Genomic DNA, 16,568 nt, shown 5'->3' on the forward strand with positions numbered 1-16,568 from the left:
TTAGTAGCTGCTGTGAACCTTTAGTCTAAGTTCGCCCGAATAATAATACGATTTGGATGGATTTATAGCCCCTATTTATACTTAATTCTTCGGCGTGCGATCATACGATCCAGTAGCTTTCTTCGCCAGTAGGCGTGCCTACCCTGGACATAGACCTGGTCTGGCATACACACTAACTCTCCCCCGCACAATACTTCCAATTCTCAAGAAATGTCACCCACGGACATTTTATTAACCATAATAACGACCTCGAGCACAAGGCCCTTTCTTCTGGTTTCGAGCAGACAAAACAGCTGTACAAGCGCCATTTTGGCGAGAAATATGTTCTCTGCAATAGCTGGTTCTGTGAGGCAGCTCGTTTACAACCCGACGGGGTCTTGCCGAAGGCCGAGCTGACGGCGGTTTAACGGTTGATCAGAAACTCAAGCTTTTTGCTGCCAGTAAAGCTTGACCTAGCAGAATGTAACTGCCACAACCGTGAGGTTCCATACCAGCCTGAAGGAGGCTGTGGAGGTTGTGGAGGCTGTGCGGGCGGTGGAAATCGTTGTGTCGGTGCTTAGAGCATTGCCTGCAAGACACCTCGGGTACATTGTTTAATATGAGAGATGAAATGTTATCTATTGTAGTATTTACAAATTCTGGAAGCTAACCTAGGTAGTGGGTTGTGTTGGGAAGTTAAAGGTTGATAATCATGGAGCAACCGTGGAGGGGGGCCCCTGGCTGGTGAGACAAACAGGGGCCTCCGTAAAGGCGCTCTCTTGGGTATTCAACCACTACAACGACATCGAGCAAGGTGATATCATATCTGCCCTCCACAACACAAGAGCGCTTTATTGTCGGGTTTTTTGCGAGGAATATGTTGTCTGCACAAACTGGTTCTGTTAGACGGCTTGTTCGAAGGCCATCGACGGCCCTTCAGAGCCCCATCAAACAGTCAAGTCTGACGTTCCTACCCAGGTTGAACGGGACCTGGAGTGTAGTCACCACAAAGATGGAATTCAGGGCACGGTGGGGGAAGTTAATAACTATAGCGGGATCCTACAAATCGAAAATATTGGAGTTTTGTTTATTACGGTATCTGGGCCCTGATATGGGCTAATATAATACTTGACTATTACTTATATAGAGTTAGGGGTTATATTTCTATAGCTTATATATTAATTAAAAATAAAAACATTAATGATTATTGTAATGACTGTAGTCAATAATTTAATTAAAAAATCGTTAATATTTTTTTAAAAATTTAGATTTGCGTGTAAATAAACGGGTTTAAATTCTATTTTATTAATTTTATAATGCTTTAATTTTTCTTATTAATCTATTTATTTATTAATAGCCTAGTAAAAAAACGACCTTTTAATATTTTCTCAGGGCTTACCAGTTAATTGAAGGCTAGTAATTTTTTGGCTAAGGGAGGGCCTTAATACTATGTATTCGAAAATATTAGAGTTTTATTTAATGTAATAGCTGGACCCTAATGTGGCACTTGGCTCCTGTAGGCTCCCGCTTTGGAAGGCAATTGCCAGTTGCGGGGGTTGTAATAGTAGCTGCAATGGTTCATGATGTCAACGGGTGCAGTTGAGCCAACACCAGATTGTCAACTAGGTAAAGGATGGAGTTATCATTTCAGCTGTGAAACTACAGAGTGGGGTTTGAGTACCGTGGGCTTGTAAATATGTTTGTATCTGACTGTTGTCACCACCACAGCGATGTTCAATGAGACCGATTGTCCTTTTTCATCACCAATATCATCCGGGACTCAACGTTATTCCGCAAGACCTTGTCAGAGTCACGAGATTCCAAGTTACGTACCAAATGACGAACAGCTTGATCACATATTAGTTGTACTCCCCATGTGAAAACACAAATTGACAATTTAGGTAGTACTCACCGGGCTAATCACCCCGTGGGTCGGAATCTCAGCTGTTGAAGAGGCTGACCTGGGTGGGGGTTTGGTCTCAACACCAGTACCAATCATGGCGGGGGATTGTAATTGTAGTACGTTGTGCGGCTCATGCACGTCTCAGAAGACAGCTCAAATTCCATGACATCGTCGGCACGTATGGTTTGGGGATCACGTAGAGAGTAGTAGCGCTGACAAATTCGATAGTCTTGATCTTCACCAAACTTTACATTAATTGCCCTGCCTTTGCACGTTTCCGGTTAGTTCAGCACCATCAATGCCCATTATAAAAGACTCGAACATCCTTTAATTGACACTGTGTACTAGGCCAGGTTTGGCTGTCGCGATAGACGAATCCAGACCACGCCTTCTTCTTCGGACTCGTCGAACAGTACCGAGGCTTCGCCAGCGCCGAGATAGCACAGTGATCCCCATTCAATATGCAGGCAGTCGTAGCCTGAGGTGTTTCGGTCAGGGAGCGGTCGTCGTGAACAGAGCCCAATCACAGTCAGGGTGGTCACCTTTCAGGGGTGAGTTGGTTGAGGCGAGCGAGGGACATCACTACTTGATGACACAATGACTAGCGGTGATGCCTCATAGAGTGACATCGTGGTTCGGTGTTCGGTGTAGTGCAACGGCCGGTTTGGTCCAAGACAACAAGTCCGAGGCGTCAACCGGCTCGCTCCACATTCCGCCGCCCTCTGACAATAATATGCCTTGTTTCTGCCGGTCAAATATTGGAACGGGGAACAGCCGGCGCCTGGGTCCGAGAAAACAAATCCGAGGCATCAGCCGGCAGGCTAGGCATCCGCCGAATGAGGAAGGAGACATTGGTGATAATGATGTTGGAACACGGTTGTTGGTGTATTGAGGAAGAAATCAACTACCTCCACGGCGAGAGAGAAGAAACTAGCTCAGGTTGGCCTGAGCTCCCATGGCAGCAACTGTGGATACTGCCTCACAATAGATGATGAGAGACGTCCGGCCGGAAAGGCATAAAAGGGCTGGCTCCCCTCTGTGTCCTAGAGCTGTTGAACTCTTCACTTCTCCAACCAGCTCAAGCATCACCGAGGAAAGCTCCAGATTCCACATCTAGCAATTCAAAAGCCTTCTCAGAGCAATCTTTTACATCCTCCTCAATCGCCAATATGAAGTTCCTTGCCCTCTCCCTTCTCGCCACCTCCGCCGCCGCCATCGACCTGCACCTTGAGTTCGCAGGCGGCTGCTCAACTTCAGGAGGCGGCTACATCTGCTACAACTGGAACCCCGACTCGTGCTGCAGCGTTAACGCGGGAACCTTTTTTAACAGCGGCAGCTTCAGAGCCATCCCGCCCCAGTGGAACATCCAGGCGCGCGGGCACGCCCCCCCCAGGTGCGGCACCATTCGCCAGCAGGAGGACAGCCGCGGCCGCACCTACGTCTGCCTGGGCAACGGGCCCTTTGGCGGGCTGGGGTACGGGTTCAACAACAGGAAGATGATTCGCGGCGCGACGGTGGAGGAGAAGGAGGAGACGGAGACAGAGTGCGTGCAGCCGAATGTGATGTACCTGGCTGATGGGACGCAATACAACTACACGGCTATTGTCGAGGCCAAGCTGGACACCGTGGAGCTCAATGAGATTGCCAAAGCTGGCGCGTCGGCGGCGGACATCCCGGAGAGTTTCGAGGCTTTCAAGATCGTGCAGTAGATGTTCGGATGACGGCAGATCTTGAGACTCCTGTCAGGATTCCAAGAGGCGGAGCGGGTTGATGCTTGGTATGGCGGGTTGGCGATGTGCCTCCTTCCTTTCGTTCATTACTTTCGTTCATTACTTTCATATGCTCATCTTGCCCGGGTGTGCATTTCTCTTGCCGTGGGCCCCGGCCGCCCGACTTGTGGGCGTTAAACAACAAATAGACTCTCATTTCGAGAGAAATCCAATGCTGTTTCTTAGGAAGAATTACTGCCAAAATCTGAGGAAGATTTCTTCTTCATTTCTGCATTCACACCCCTAAGTCTTCCAATGAACATGAAGCATATAAGCGCCGACAGAAAATACAAATCGAAAATAAAACGGGCTGTAGAGAATATAGGTACTTCGGTAAATCGAGCTTGAATTTTCAGGGTCTCACCTGGCAAATGGGGCCAGCCATGACACCAGTCACCTGTTTTCTCCTGTTGAAAAGATCAACAACCACGGATCCATAGTATCGCAGGTTGAAGCGCTTACAATTGGAGCTTGAGAAGTTTCAGGGCGGGTAATGTATTCATTAAGCTGCAGATGTTCGATGTTCCGTTCAAAGTTTGGTCGGGCTACGCCGAACCCCTGATAACCCCAATAACCCTCTTCTGCCGGTCTTATGATACCCTGAAATTACCGCCCTGACTACCCTGATAATTCAACAGAACTAGCCAGTGTAGATAATTCCGCAATATGCAACTCACATGGTGAGTTTTTAAGGCCAAGCTCGTATTGCTCGTGAGACTGCAAGGAACCGTTGGGGGCGATGGAGGTGGCCGATGGGAGCGATGTGGGCATAGCATTGATAATATCAAGATCGCTAGACAATTCCGAATTCTTTTTGCGAAGCTCAAAGACCTTCCTCCTTCCCGCCCGGAAATCAATATGGAAATCACCCTGCACACTAAGAATAGCAAACCTGCCCGGCCGCTATCGTCCACCATCTTCACTCAACAACTCAGTTTCTCGAGTCACAGCCTTGTACCGGCTATACTCAATGCCAAGCACAGCCTTCAACCCTTCCTGGCACCGTATATATAAAGATCTTGCTTTATGGGTTTTGCCCTATTGAACTTGAAACTTTGCACAATCTTCCATATTCTCGAGAGAATCAATACTAGCAGTGATAGTCTCTGCTATTGCCTTTTCATATCCCTGTAGCGCACGCCGATATAAAGTCTCTGCTTCTTAAACCCGGCCCTAATCTCGATAGAGATTACCTAGATTATTAATAGGATCAAGTATTAATGGGTCGTCTGGGCCAAATGCCTTCTCTCCGCCCTGCAGTGCATGCTCATATATAGCGTCTGCCTTCTTAAGCCGCCTTGATTCCAATAAACAAGGCCTAGATTGTTAATCATATCAAGTATTGATGGGGGGTCTGGCCCAAGTGCCTTCTCTTCGCCCTACAGTGCGCGCTTATATATGGCCTCTGCCTCTTAAAATAGGGCTATATTTTTAAACAGGTCGCCTAGTCCATTTAAAGTCCACTTTTCTCCTTTAATAACTAGTGTTCCGTTTAAGATCGTTGTTAAACAAAATGCTATATACCCTAGAAGCCGCCATTATAGTGTATAGTACTTCTGTTTAGTATCCTTTAGTATCTTTAAGTTGACGTATATTATTACGAGCTATGCTAAATGATAACTTTTTATCTCGTTTAACACGTGTCTCGTCCAGGCGTATATATAACTATATATACCATACCTACGCAATTCTATATATTTTATTAGCGATATATTCGGCTGAGTCAGGGTATAAATACATAAGATACGTATTGCTTTATTCAATTTAATTCTATCGTATATTATTTCCTAAAACCAGGCTAGTCCTCGTGGTCAGCCTTCTTAAAGCAGCTCTAACCACAGATCCTTGTGGTCAAAATAGGCCTATATTTATAACAGTACTATAAATACTGTATTTTACCGCTTAATTTAGGTATATAAGATATTCTATGTCGAGTAGAGGGCCGGTCGTACGAGAGTAGCGATTGCCTGGTGATATGCAGACGTCGCTATGACTTCTTATATAACTGAGGATATTCGGTATATATTATACGTATGTTATGGAGATAAGCCTTAGTAGTCGAAAGGGTAAGTGGCAGCCCGTCTAGCTCTTACGTAAATTCGGTAGTAGTAGCGTCTATAAATAATAGTTAGTTGGCTTTCTTGAACCCTCATCTGATTTTTATTTACCTCTATGTAGCTCTTGTCGTTGCGAGGTATGGGATAGAATCTCTAGACTATAATCGATGGCTTTTAACTTCTTTAGTGGTACGTGGGAACCGAGATCGACCCTTAATGCTCGTGTTGTGATGAGGATAGTTCTATAGTAAACATCCGGGAAGAATGGGCGTATATTATAACCTACAGAAGCGGCTTCTTCATCTCCGTCCAACTCACTCTCCAACATGTGGTTGTCATGATCGTCATAGATGATGAGCCAATTGCTGTTCCCTGGATTGTCAAACCACCGTTCGAGGCCTTTGCTAAGTATGTTGTGTAGTTGAACCAGTTCCTCTCCCCTTCCGACGAAATCCGTTACTTGGGCAACTCGAGACAGACTACAACCGATGGTGAATATGACATTATTGGAGGCATTTAAATATGCTAATTATGAGTTAATATTCATGATAGACAGGAAACAGCGGTCTAAGACTGCCTACCCTCGTTAGATCTTTTCTCTGCCTCCCAGCGCTGCGGAATCTACTTGATAGCGTCATTTGCCATGTCCTTGAGGTGTCTTGATACGGTCTTGTATCCGCTGTCTTCCCTTGATGTGTATTTAACCATGTTGTGATGGTTGGCATGGATTGCGACTGGCTCTGCATTAGTCTGGCCAGGCACAACGGCTGACGCACGTGGCACCACCTGTAACCATTAGGTATCTTACTATTAATATACACGGTCAGAAGTAATGATTGATACTACATACCATCAGAGACTGGCCGAGGGCAGTTGGAGTCTGGTACTCTTCATAGGCGAATTTGGTTATAAATTGATCGCTGATCAGGCCGTACTGACGCAATTGTTGCTGGAGGACAATTAATGGGCACCCTTGAGCTATGGCAGGAACGGTAATCTTTGCGGTGTTGGGGACCTGGACATATCTATGGCAGCTAAAAAGCCTTATTCTTATAGACTGAAAATTTGATGCCTCCATGGCAGACCCAATCTGATGCCATGAACCAGTATTCCATTTAATGTCCTCTTAGGCCATCTCCCACCCTCGAATGACACCGACACGTACCATTTACCGAGTGGCACCATCAATGACACCAACAACTGACACTTCGAGTGCAGAGCCCCACGGTGCTTACCAGGGCACGGCCACAATGAGGTGCCATGCGATGGGAAGAATTTTTACAAGTTGACCGCGAACAGAGCATGCGGAGGCTAACCCGGAAGATAAACCTAGGGGTATGTCTGCAAGGACAGTCGACACCCAAACTTCTCAAGCTCTGATCACTTCTGCAAGAAATACACCAGCGCTCCCTCCCTCTGAGCCTGATCTCTCGAGTACTTGACCTGGTGCACCAGTTTTCCGCCGTTGTCCTTCAAAGAAATGACCCCTCCCTTGTTACCCAACGCCACCCCGGGCACAGCAACTCCCTTCTTGCTCTGCACTGCTAAAGACACTCCTTTCAAGACATGACTCTGCCCCGACCCATTCTCAATCCTCCAACCCTCCAAGTCCACCGTCGTCACAGAACGATTAAGCAAGTACACCGTCTCCCCATCTCCCCTGGTAGGCTGCTGGTCCGGTCCATGAGGATTGACCAACGCAGCCTCAATCTTGATCCCATCTCCTACAATCGGCTCCGGCTCTTCCTCATCACCCTCACCAGGCTGCTTCCCTCCACCCAGCAACTTGGCAAACGTGTCGCCAACCGGCATGCCCTGCTCATCAGTCTTGTACGTCTGCACGGCAAACGCAAGAAATATGCCCTCCCAATGACCATCGGGAAAGGCCAGGATGATTCCGCCGTCTTGAAAAATTCCATTGTCCTTCTTCCACTGTCTCGAGTTCCCTTGATTCATGTGGATATCATGAATCCCGGTCTTGTCATTGTACGGCTCGCCAAACAGGTAAATGTCCGCCTTTTGTACGACAGCTTGGTTCAGGATTGGGTTGAGATAGTCGAGGATGTTGTGGCTCGTCCCTGGCGTGTTGTGTGAGAGAAGAATGCCATCCTGGGGGCGGAAGAGGTTCAGGCGGAGGAAGTCAAGGCCCAGGCTGCCGGTTTCGAGTGTGCCCTTCTGGGGGTGGAAACCCCGTGGGAGGGCCTGGAGGGAGTGGGTAAAGGTTGCTGAGACTGGCTGGAGGTCGCGGATGACCCAGTAAACGAGACGGGAGTCGGAAGACTTGCTTTCGATGTTGACTGCCGCGTCTAGGCGGGTGGGGGTGGTGTCTGAGAAGGTGATGTGGCCGTGACCGGGCTTAGCGGTCCCATCCCACTTGGTGGGGGTGCCTTTCCAGATGCCGTAGCCTTTGAGGGGCATTTTGGGGTGATAGGTTTGGAAATAGGTATTGGTTCAAATTTGGGGGGGCCGTGGAGAGACCTTGGGTCTGGAAGACCTGGATGCGGGCGAGGGGAGAGGGTGAACTGAATCCCGCCCCATCAGTGCAAGGGCGCAGCTGCCTCCTTTATACGTTTCTTTTTTGACTTTCATGTAAGTCACAAGTCACAATCACATGTGCATGGCGGGAAGGACTCAACCTTCCACCGAATTGAATGGGAAGGCACCTTCGTCTCATCAGCGTGTTATCGGAATTGTTCCTCAGCCCTCTAAGGCGGCGGGTCTGGACCCTCGCATTCCGACCACTTGTATCACTTGTATCACATTCAATGCAACGCCACATATCAGAAAGCACTGGAAAATGTTACCGCGAACTCAGATCCCGCACAATACTGTATTTGACCAAGAGCTGATGCTGTACCATCCTCCCAAGCCCCCCAACCATGTACCGTCCGTACATACGCTTCCTATACGTCTATGGTGCTGCTCAATATCAAGCTTCCTGTCTGTGACCAATATATCCCCACATCCATATCAATCCGGCCACCGCTCCATCCTCCTTGTCTGGCCTTAAGTGAGAATTTCCAGATCAAGAGCTCTTCTCTCGTCCCGAATCAAAATCAACCGCTCGGCCAACTCCTCCTTGGTAAGTTCCATCCCAGCTCTGACCCGTTTGTCAATGTTCTCAATGACCTTGTCGTTCGTGAGCTCGTCCACATGCTCGCGCAGCTGCTCGCCCTCCAAGCGCACCCGAGTCATCAAGACAGTCTTGGAGAGTCTTGTCAGGTAGCTGGAATCGATGCTGATGCGCTTGTCATAGCTGGCCTCGCCGGGGGCAAAATAGTGATGCCTTGTTTGCTGGTGATCGCGGAGGGCTGTCTTGCTGCGGTGCAGGGTGTTGCAGGTCTTTTCCGGGCCGCCGCCGAGAACTGGGAGAGTGCACTTGGGCAGGTCGAGCTCGTCCTCGGAGTTGAGCTTGCGGCAGCTACATGTCCAACAGGCGTTAGTCCATCCGTACCGGGTACCTAGGTATCTAAAAGAAACCACTTTACATTTTCTTATGATTGTACATGCTCCTAGCCCCAAGGGCCTTGCCACACCCTTCGCAAGTGACTTTGGCTTTGTTATTGGCCATGGTTACTGTTTCTTGGTTCTTTGTTGTGTGAGGTGCGTTTTGATCTTTGGGAACTGGCTGTTGATCGTCGGGAAGCGGTGGTTGTTGATCGTCAGGAAGTGGTGACAAGCGCAGCCTTTTCTCCTGGCCAACAGTTTGCTGACCCACATATTGTGAATAGGGCGGGTCTTGTTCCAGTTGCTCACCCTTCAGCAGAGCTTGCTGGTAATGAATATCAAGTCCCAGGTATTGTCGTTGGTCCGAATGGTGTGGTTTCTCCTGGACTTGACCCGCTTGCGAACTCAGGAGGTGGGTCTCATCTTGAAGAAGTGGGACAAGGCCTTCAATCGGGAAGTGTCGGTAAAACAACAAGTCAGCGGGCGTGTGGTCGATTGGCTCAGCGTTCGCGGGCGCGACTCCCAAGGCGTCGCAGGGGTCAACAAGAACGAAAGGATACATGTTGTAGAAGAGGTCGTAGTCGGGATCACAGTCAGGATCATGGTGAGGAGCATAGCTAAATCGCAAAACATCAGTATAGGTCTCGAGCTCCAGTCATACTGCAACTAATGTAGCCGTCAAGGTCTGCTGATACATACTTGTAATTCTCATCTCCACCTGGATTCATCCTTGGTGGCAGGTTGTCAGAGTATGACAACTCTGAGAGGATTCGAGGCTTCGAAGTGTAGCCGGGTAGGTACCTAAGAAAGCAGCCTTCAATGATGACCGGCCGACGCCTCAAGCACAAAGAGGGACTGCTTTTAAACTCTCCAACACTGGTAGCTTGATAAGTCGTGATACAAGAGTGAAAGGTTGACGGACAGGGCGCAGGCAGATTGGACTAGACAAAGAGAATGTCAAACTGTTGAACAGGATGAAAGAAATTCAGCGAAGGATTTAAGGTGACTTGATATCGCCGGCTGTGAAAGAAGACATTGCCGGCGGCCATCCTAGCCTCGGGGTGGGCAAAGTTTGGTGTCAACCAGTATATCAACACCGAGGGCTACTAATTCACAGCACAGTTGCAAACGCACAACAAAACGACACGCCATCTGAAAACACATTGTTTATCAACAAACAAACGCATAGCCACCTTTGTCTTTGCCAATATCTAAAATGACAGCATAATCAGATGCTGGACAGAAACTTGGCAACCCTCTCGGCAAGCCACTTTTGGGCTTCAGAAGAGGATACAACATGATCAGCATCAGGAATGAACCCCGAGAGCTCACTTACCATCCCCTTAGGGGCCGCTGTACTCCACCTCTCCAACAACCGCTGCTTGTCGACCGATGCCGGGATCATCTCATCCTTCTCAGCAGGCAAGATCAACAATGGCTTATCCACCCTGCCAAATTTGTCTGCGAGGACCTCATCTGAAATGTCTGAAGCGAAGTAGTCTTCGGCGCCACTGTAACTTGATCAGCATCTTACACCAAATGATACAGAAAGGAATAAATAAACTTACCCAGTGGCAGCAAAGCTCCACCATCTCGCCGCCGTGACTGGCGTTGCAAAAAAAGGAACATGCTCCTTTGGCATGGTAGTACACTCCTTTCCTTGGTCTATCAACTCTTTCGCCACAGCCAAGCTCTCAGCCAGTGCCTCGGACGACCAGAGGGCGTTGGCAGCCTCTCTGTCCGAGACAGGAGATGTCAAGATGTACCCATCAACACGCGGAGGCTGACTAGAATGGTTGTTGTACTCGAGGGCACCCTGACATCCAGTGCTAGCGCCCATCAGAACGATCCTTTTATTCTTGAGGTCCTCACGCAGGTAGCGGACGAGTCGTGTGAGGTCCTGGACGTCGTTGTCAAGGGAAGAATACCCCCATCCAGAGTAGGAGCTTCGCATACGCAGCTCCCAGATGGAGTACTCAGAAGGGAGAGCGGCCCGCAGATGTGTAAGATCTGTTGTGTGGGGCCCAGCTGTCAGGCCATGGATGAAGACTAGGGCGTTGGGAGATGAGAAAGGCTCGGATTCATACGCGGTAAGGCTGGGACTGTGGGAGCTGTCAGTGGGCTCGGACGTGAGTGGGTGAACGACGACTTTGAAGGGGGCCATTGTCAAAAGATTCAAAGGGCTATGGTTTGTGATACTCCACGTATCCAGGAGACATTCCGAGCGAAGTCTTCGCGAAGCCTATATATCCTCAGAAGCCGTCGTGTAGGAGATTGTCAGATACGAATACGAGTACGACAAAAAAACCCGAACGCGAGAGAAACGGCCTTGTTAATTATGTCTGCAAGGGCTGCTGGCTGTTATTAGTATTATCCCCAGCACCAGCTGTCCAATTACCTCTTGCTGGTGGATATCGAAGTTCACCGCGACTCGGGAAAAGTGGCCATGACTTTATTACAGATTTTGCACGTGACCAGGCGTGGTCTCATGAGGTGCAGGATTGGCCAGCCGGGAGGTTGATGTTTGGCGGCAAATTCCGGCTTGCTGATTTTGCGAAGTTTGGATGCAAACGTGACTGACAGGGACAATTCAAAATTTAAGGTTGCTTCTGGTTTTCAGGGAATAGTTTCCGCTCTTTCCACAACTTTACCACACTGGCGCCATGTGGCTGACAGGAGGGGGTCAGTAACCCCACACAGGACGACTTGTCAACTGCAAACAGGCCCTTGCGCCTTCTTTTCATCAGATCAACCACCCCGACATGATGGTCGTGCAGCTGATCAAAGCTTTGTCATCTCAGTCCATAACTCGACGCTGTTTCGGTAGTCACGCAAGCCAGCGCTTCCAACAATGCCATCCACGCTACGCAGGGCGGGAAGCCATTTGGCACCCAGCGTCTATATAAGATAGCCAATCAGCATGCCTTGGTAATCGACTTCCCAGCTGTATACATCGCAGGTACCTACCTACCTACCTTACAGTCAACATTTTGTCACCAGTATGGAGTTACTGCAGACGTCAGGAGGAACCCCGCCCCACTCATACTGGCAGAGCATCTTTGCTGACCTTTCCTAACAGCGATGACCTCGTACTAGCGCGGTGGACATTGGCAAAGGGTCTCTTGGAGCAATGCCTAACCCCTGGCGACATTCAACTCATCCGGGGACTTGATTGGGAGCGTACGGCAGACCGTGCAGTTCCAAGTAACACCCAGGGTTCATCACTGTCAGAAGAGGATTCGACTGGAATTTTGCTGCAGTGGACCGAGTCTGCGCTTCACCTCGAGCAGTGAGAGCCAGGAGTCGATCTTTCTCTCGTCGAGAATCTGGCAAAACTAGTGCTACATGTACGCTCGCCCCTATGCTATACTGTTAAACACCCAAGCACCTAGACTGGTCGCTAATAAAAATTGTAGATCATACGCCACAACTCTCTTGCGGTAGCTACTATTCTCCCAGCACTCCATATATTTTTCGACACACTTGAAGCCTGTCGTAAAAATGTCAGGAGATGTCACCTGATCAGCCCAGAGATGCGAAGGTCATACCTTCAATGTGTCATCAATGTCGTCAGCTTTCTCAGAGAGGTCCCTGACATATATCGGGCCGGAATCCTCCCAATCAGTCCAAAGAACGCTTTCCACCTACAAGTAAGAGTACTGCCAATTTCGGCCAAGAAATGCTGGCATGTTGCGCATCTGATGGACGTTCCTCTTCAGTTGACGGCTCTGAGACACTCCCTGTCAACAAACCAACAAGTCGTACCCACAAGATGCTTATCGAATAACCTCACACCTTTCCGAGACAGACCACAGACCTCTGTCGCGCTGTCAGACACAGATGCAAAACTCCCCTGTTTCGTTTTGCCATCCACCAGACCTAGGTACATGTTTGAGATTCCCAGCGCCATGGAAACGCTGGAGCAACACTTCAGAAAGCCTGACACACACAAAAAAACCGGCGCAGAACACCTTCGTGCCCTAACAATCACAAATTATGCCACTGCCAGTGGGAAGAGCATGATGACCCTTCAGTATGCCGACATGCTTCGTGCCCAAAAAGAGGTGGATGCAATATTCTAGATCCCAGAGGGTAACGTAGCCGATGTTCGCTCTCAAACCTTCGGCACTATGGCGGTTCATCTCTGTCTTCCCGGCGCAAAGCCGGGAGACTTCAAAACCAACGGCCGCTTGTTCTTGAACCTGGTTATCAAATACGGGTAAGTAAGACCTCTCTTTCGTTGATGGCTAGTTGCTAATATTGAGGCAAAACGTGATATGTTAGAGTGCCGCTGGCTAATGGTATATGATGATGCGGACAGCGGTAGACTGGAGTACCAATCTCTTCCCAACAGATGCGGCGGTTATGGACAAATCATCATCACATCAAGACTCCCCTTTAACCTGCTTCGCATATACTGACATCATTCTCCACGTTGATTTGAGCGCAGTCTCCTACGCAGCCGCCTTTCGAGCTCTGTTGGAACAGAATCGCAATAAAAGCAATTTTGACCGGCTGAGTGATGAAAGAATTACAGCACTGGTTGATTTTGTTTGCAGCAAACTGTCGGCTGACTGCAGCCATATCCCAAAGCTTGTCGGTATGCTCGGCCGGGGCGTTTTCGACATGTCCGACATCGAGAGCCGTTTGTAACACTCCTCGCTTCCTTGCTCCTTTTCTGAAAGTTTGTCAGAAACAGTTTTGGGGTTGGCGTTTGAGTCCTTGAGTCCACAGTGCCGCACAATCCTAGGGATCATGTCGGTGATAGAACCGACCTGCATACCCCAGGAGCTGGTTGACCCCGTCTGTCCCATGGAACGTCATCCATTGCTCAACATTTAAATGGACGAGAAATGGTAAGAAACGCTATGCAGACATCTCAGATATCTTTATGGACGAGTTACTAACACCGGCTCTACCGACAGTCTGCTGGCATCGTTAGAGAACCTTGTCGCCTGCACGCTGATAGATAGCGATAAGGATCTACAATACTTTTATATCAACAATATAATTACCCAAAATATCCTCAAGGGCTTACTAACAACATCGGGAAAGCACACCGCGTTAAGAAATACAACGATTTTGCTCTCTATCGCCTTTCCCGAATGTCCTAGGGACAGGCGTCTGTACCCAGACCATCAGGATGGCTGTGCAAGATATCTAGAGCATGCCCTGACCCTGCGTTGGTTATTGACGAGAGAGTATTCCAACAACAAGGATATGAATGTCGTCACGATGGAAGATTTGTATCGGTTGATAACCCTCGTCGAACAGTGAGCTTCCGTCACTATCTATCTTACTTATCCTGTTGTACATGACAAAGCTAATCAGTCGTCAATTGTCTTGGCAAATAGATATGTCTTCAAGATTGGAGCATATAGTACGGTAGACTGGGACGCCGATGCTTTCCTGCCAATAATCAGGCAGGTACACGATGACAATCTTGGCAATAGACGGTTCCTGGACAACCTTCAGAGGTCAAAACGATGTCTTACGCCGGCTATGCGAAACTCGCTCTTGGTGAACCGGATGCGGTGTATCCCCTTTGCGCATCTCATCTCAATCACTTTCATGACTACTCCAAGGCCGAGGGTGAGTGGACAGACGACCTGTACCATAAAGCAATTGCGCTCGCGGACATTGATTTACTGGTCTATCTGCGTCACGCAGCGGGATATGGATAATACGTTGGATTGGTTCCAAGCGGCGATGGAAACCTACCGGATTGGGTACAAGAGTGCCGGAGACTTGAGACAGAGATGACACTCACCGACGAGGACATCATGACGTGGGCCGAGAAGGTCGAGACACCTCAACCTTTAATCACAGAGGGTTATCCCTTTTCATCGACAGCAGAGGGGCCAGAGGACGGGCCGTCCGCTGATGAATTAACAACTTCCATGGACCTTGGACAGGACGATTCTTAGCATTGGGAGGTTATTGTTGCACAGAACCAGACACGTTCTCACACATGCACAGGAAATGCCAGGGTGAGTCGGCCATACAGGGCAAGAGCACACTCGCGAATCCAGATGATGCTGAGGAAGAAGACGACATTCTGCTCGACGACGCCAGAATGTGGATACAGCAGCCGATGTAGCAAATCGCCGCTCGCACACCGCACGACGGCGTTTTGGTTGCACAGTAAGTCGAGCACCTCCCACGCCATTTATCTTTTGCATTTTACCAACTCTCTCAACAGTATACATTTCGCACTTGGTACTATTGATCGCAAGGAACACAAGTACGAACGTGCCACTCGACACTTTCACAAGACAATGAGCTTGTGGCAAGCTTCGGGACAGATGGCGAGGCACCCGCTTTACATCTCTTGCATTTATCGTCCTGGATGTTTGGCACTTGATCAGGGGGATGCGAAAACAGCATGGCGAGTAGTTCCATCCACCTCCCATTCTTTTCAGGTAGCTTGACCAATGTGTCGCACTCTTGTTAGGTCGTACATGGAAGACTATATCGCACGCAGGGGCATCGGGGTGCGGAGAAATGCTCTCTTGGCTGAACACATGCGTGGCATGTTCAAGGCTGTCCAAGTCATGAGGGAGTTGAGGAAGACGGAGGGAGAGTGGGCACACAAGCACTTGAGGGAATTCCGCAGCGAGGTGGAGCGGTTCTACAATGTCAGGGGGTTGGATCTTGTGGGGCCCGTTGGATGAGAGGACTTTTGACTCGGCGGTTTGCATTCTTTGGCGTTAGACAGGTTGGGCTTGTTGTCGTTTTTGGGCGGTTTTGGAAGGTGGCAGGGTTCGAATCAAGTCTCTGGCTGGGCAGCTGGGGGACTGGGCTGGTGTTGGCAAGAGTGTTTGATATACGTATAGAGGTTCCCATCAATTGTGGAAGACGGATCAAGTATGGCTTTCTTACAAGTCTTGCTTTGCCCTCCTGTGATTTTGTTGAGCCCATCAACATACTGGCTCATGAAGCTGAAAACCTTTACCCGCCTTGCTATCCTCCATATATGGTAGCGAGCGAAGTCGAAATAAGGTTCATAAAAGGAACCGCCGTGCCACAGATCGCATTGACGCTGCGAGCTTATTTTCGCAAACCCTCATCTTGTTGACAGGTATACATACACATCCCGTTAATGGCCAAGGTAGCATAGGCAGAATGGGAAGCGAACCGCTTCTGCCGCGTTGCGGTACCGCTCGCCAAGATACCATGAGGGCTTTTCGGCCCACCCAAGATCCAGCGAGAGCCAAGCTTTTTGGTGTTGAACTGGGGAGACCAGGGTCAGGGGCCGCTTACTTGTTGTAAAAGTCCCAAATGGGAACTGTGTGCCGAGTGAATGTACACTTCAAAATGGGTCTGGGTGGTTATCTATATGGAGTTGGATGGAGTTATCCGCCATCAAAAACATTTTGTTGGGATTTTGCTTGGAAATCTGTGACGGATGTC

General features: G+C 49.0%; 8 protein-coding genes across 8 annotated transcripts; 4 read left to right on the forward strand and 4 right to left on the reverse strand.

Annotated features, from left to right (window-relative positions):
- Positions 1-3,051: 3,051 nt before the first annotated feature.
- QC764_100110 (uncharacterized protein) lies at positions 3,052-3,591 on the forward strand (the record flags this gene model as incomplete). Its single annotated transcript, XM_062941224.1, has 1 exon — positions 3,052-3,591. One exon carries the CDS (start codon positions 3,052-3,054, stop codon positions 3,589-3,591), a length of 540 nt encoding a protein of 179 aa, XP_062804141.1.
- A 2,679-nt stretch (positions 3,592-6,270) lies between these two features.
- On the reverse strand, positions 6,271-6,786 carry QC764_0001160 (uncharacterized protein; the record flags this gene model as incomplete). Its single annotated transcript, XM_062939694.1, has 2 exons — positions 6,271-6,494; positions 6,559-6,786. The coding sequence occupies 2 exons, from the start codon at positions 6,784-6,786 to the stop codon at positions 6,330-6,332; spliced, it is 393 nt and encodes a 130-aa protein (XP_062804142.1). The 3' UTR covers positions 6,271-6,329.
- Positions 6,787-7,088: 302 nt separating this feature from the next.
- QC764_100090 (uncharacterized protein) lies at positions 7,089-8,126 on the reverse strand (the record flags this gene model as incomplete). The annotated part of the gene is made up of 1 exon (XM_062941223.1): positions 7,089-8,126. One exon carries the CDS (start codon positions 8,124-8,126, stop codon positions 7,089-7,091), a length of 1,038 nt encoding a protein of 345 aa, XP_062804143.1.
- Positions 8,127-8,714: 588 nt separating this feature from the next.
- On the reverse strand, positions 8,715-10,018 carry QC764_100085 (uncharacterized protein; the record flags this gene model as incomplete). The annotated part of the gene is made up of 3 exons (XM_062941222.1): positions 9,855-10,018; positions 9,197-9,772; positions 8,715-9,129 (listed from the first exon to the last, which is right to left on the reverse strand). The coding sequence occupies exons 1-3, from the start codon at positions 9,881-9,883 to the stop codon at positions 8,715-8,717; spliced, it is 1,020 nt and encodes a 339-aa protein (XP_062804144.1). The 5' UTR covers positions 9,884-10,018.
- A 184-nt stretch (positions 10,019-10,202) lies between these two features.
- QC764_100080 (uncharacterized protein) lies at positions 10,203-11,554 on the reverse strand. Its single transcript, XM_062941221.1, has 2 exons — positions 10,724-11,554; positions 10,203-10,666 (listed from the first exon to the last, which is right to left on the reverse strand). Exons 1-2 carry the CDS (start codon positions 11,317-11,319, stop codon positions 10,384-10,386), a joined length of 879 nt encoding a protein of 292 aa, XP_062804145.1. The 5' UTR covers positions 11,320-11,554; the 3' UTR covers positions 10,203-10,383.
- Positions 11,555-12,075: 521 nt separating this feature from the next.
- On the forward strand, positions 12,076-13,464 carry QC764_0001200 (uncharacterized protein; the record flags this gene model as incomplete). Its single annotated transcript, XM_062939696.1, is given in 5 exon segments — positions 12,076-12,083; positions 12,235-12,444; positions 12,682-13,219; positions 13,238-13,374; positions 13,440-13,464. The coding sequence occupies 5 exon segments, from the start codon at positions 12,076-12,078 to the stop codon at positions 13,462-13,464; spliced, it is 918 nt and encodes a 305-aa protein (XP_062804146.1).
- A 533-nt stretch (positions 13,465-13,997) lies between these two features.
- QC764_0001210 (uncharacterized protein) lies at positions 13,998-14,432 on the forward strand (the record flags this gene model as incomplete). Its single annotated transcript, XM_062939697.1, has 2 exons — positions 13,998-14,011; positions 14,081-14,432. 2 exons carry the CDS (start codon positions 13,998-14,000, stop codon positions 14,430-14,432), a joined length of 366 nt encoding a protein of 121 aa, XP_062804147.1.
- Positions 14,433-15,126: 694 nt separating this feature from the next.
- On the forward strand, positions 15,127-15,916 carry QC764_0001220 (uncharacterized protein; the record flags this gene model as incomplete). Its single annotated transcript, XM_062939698.1, has 2 exons — positions 15,127-15,233; positions 15,610-15,916. 2 exons carry the CDS (start codon positions 15,127-15,129, stop codon positions 15,827-15,829), a joined length of 327 nt encoding a protein of 108 aa, XP_062804148.1. The 3' UTR covers positions 15,830-15,916.
- Positions 15,917-16,568: the final 652 nt, after the last annotated feature.

Source organism: Podospora pseudoanserina, chromosome 1 (assembly GCF_035222485.1).
Source record: "Podospora pseudoanserina strain CBS 124.78 chromosome 1, whole genome shotgun sequence".
Lineage (NCBI taxonomy): Eukaryota > Fungi > Ascomycota > Sordariomycetes > Sordariales > Podosporaceae > Podospora > Podospora pseudoanserina.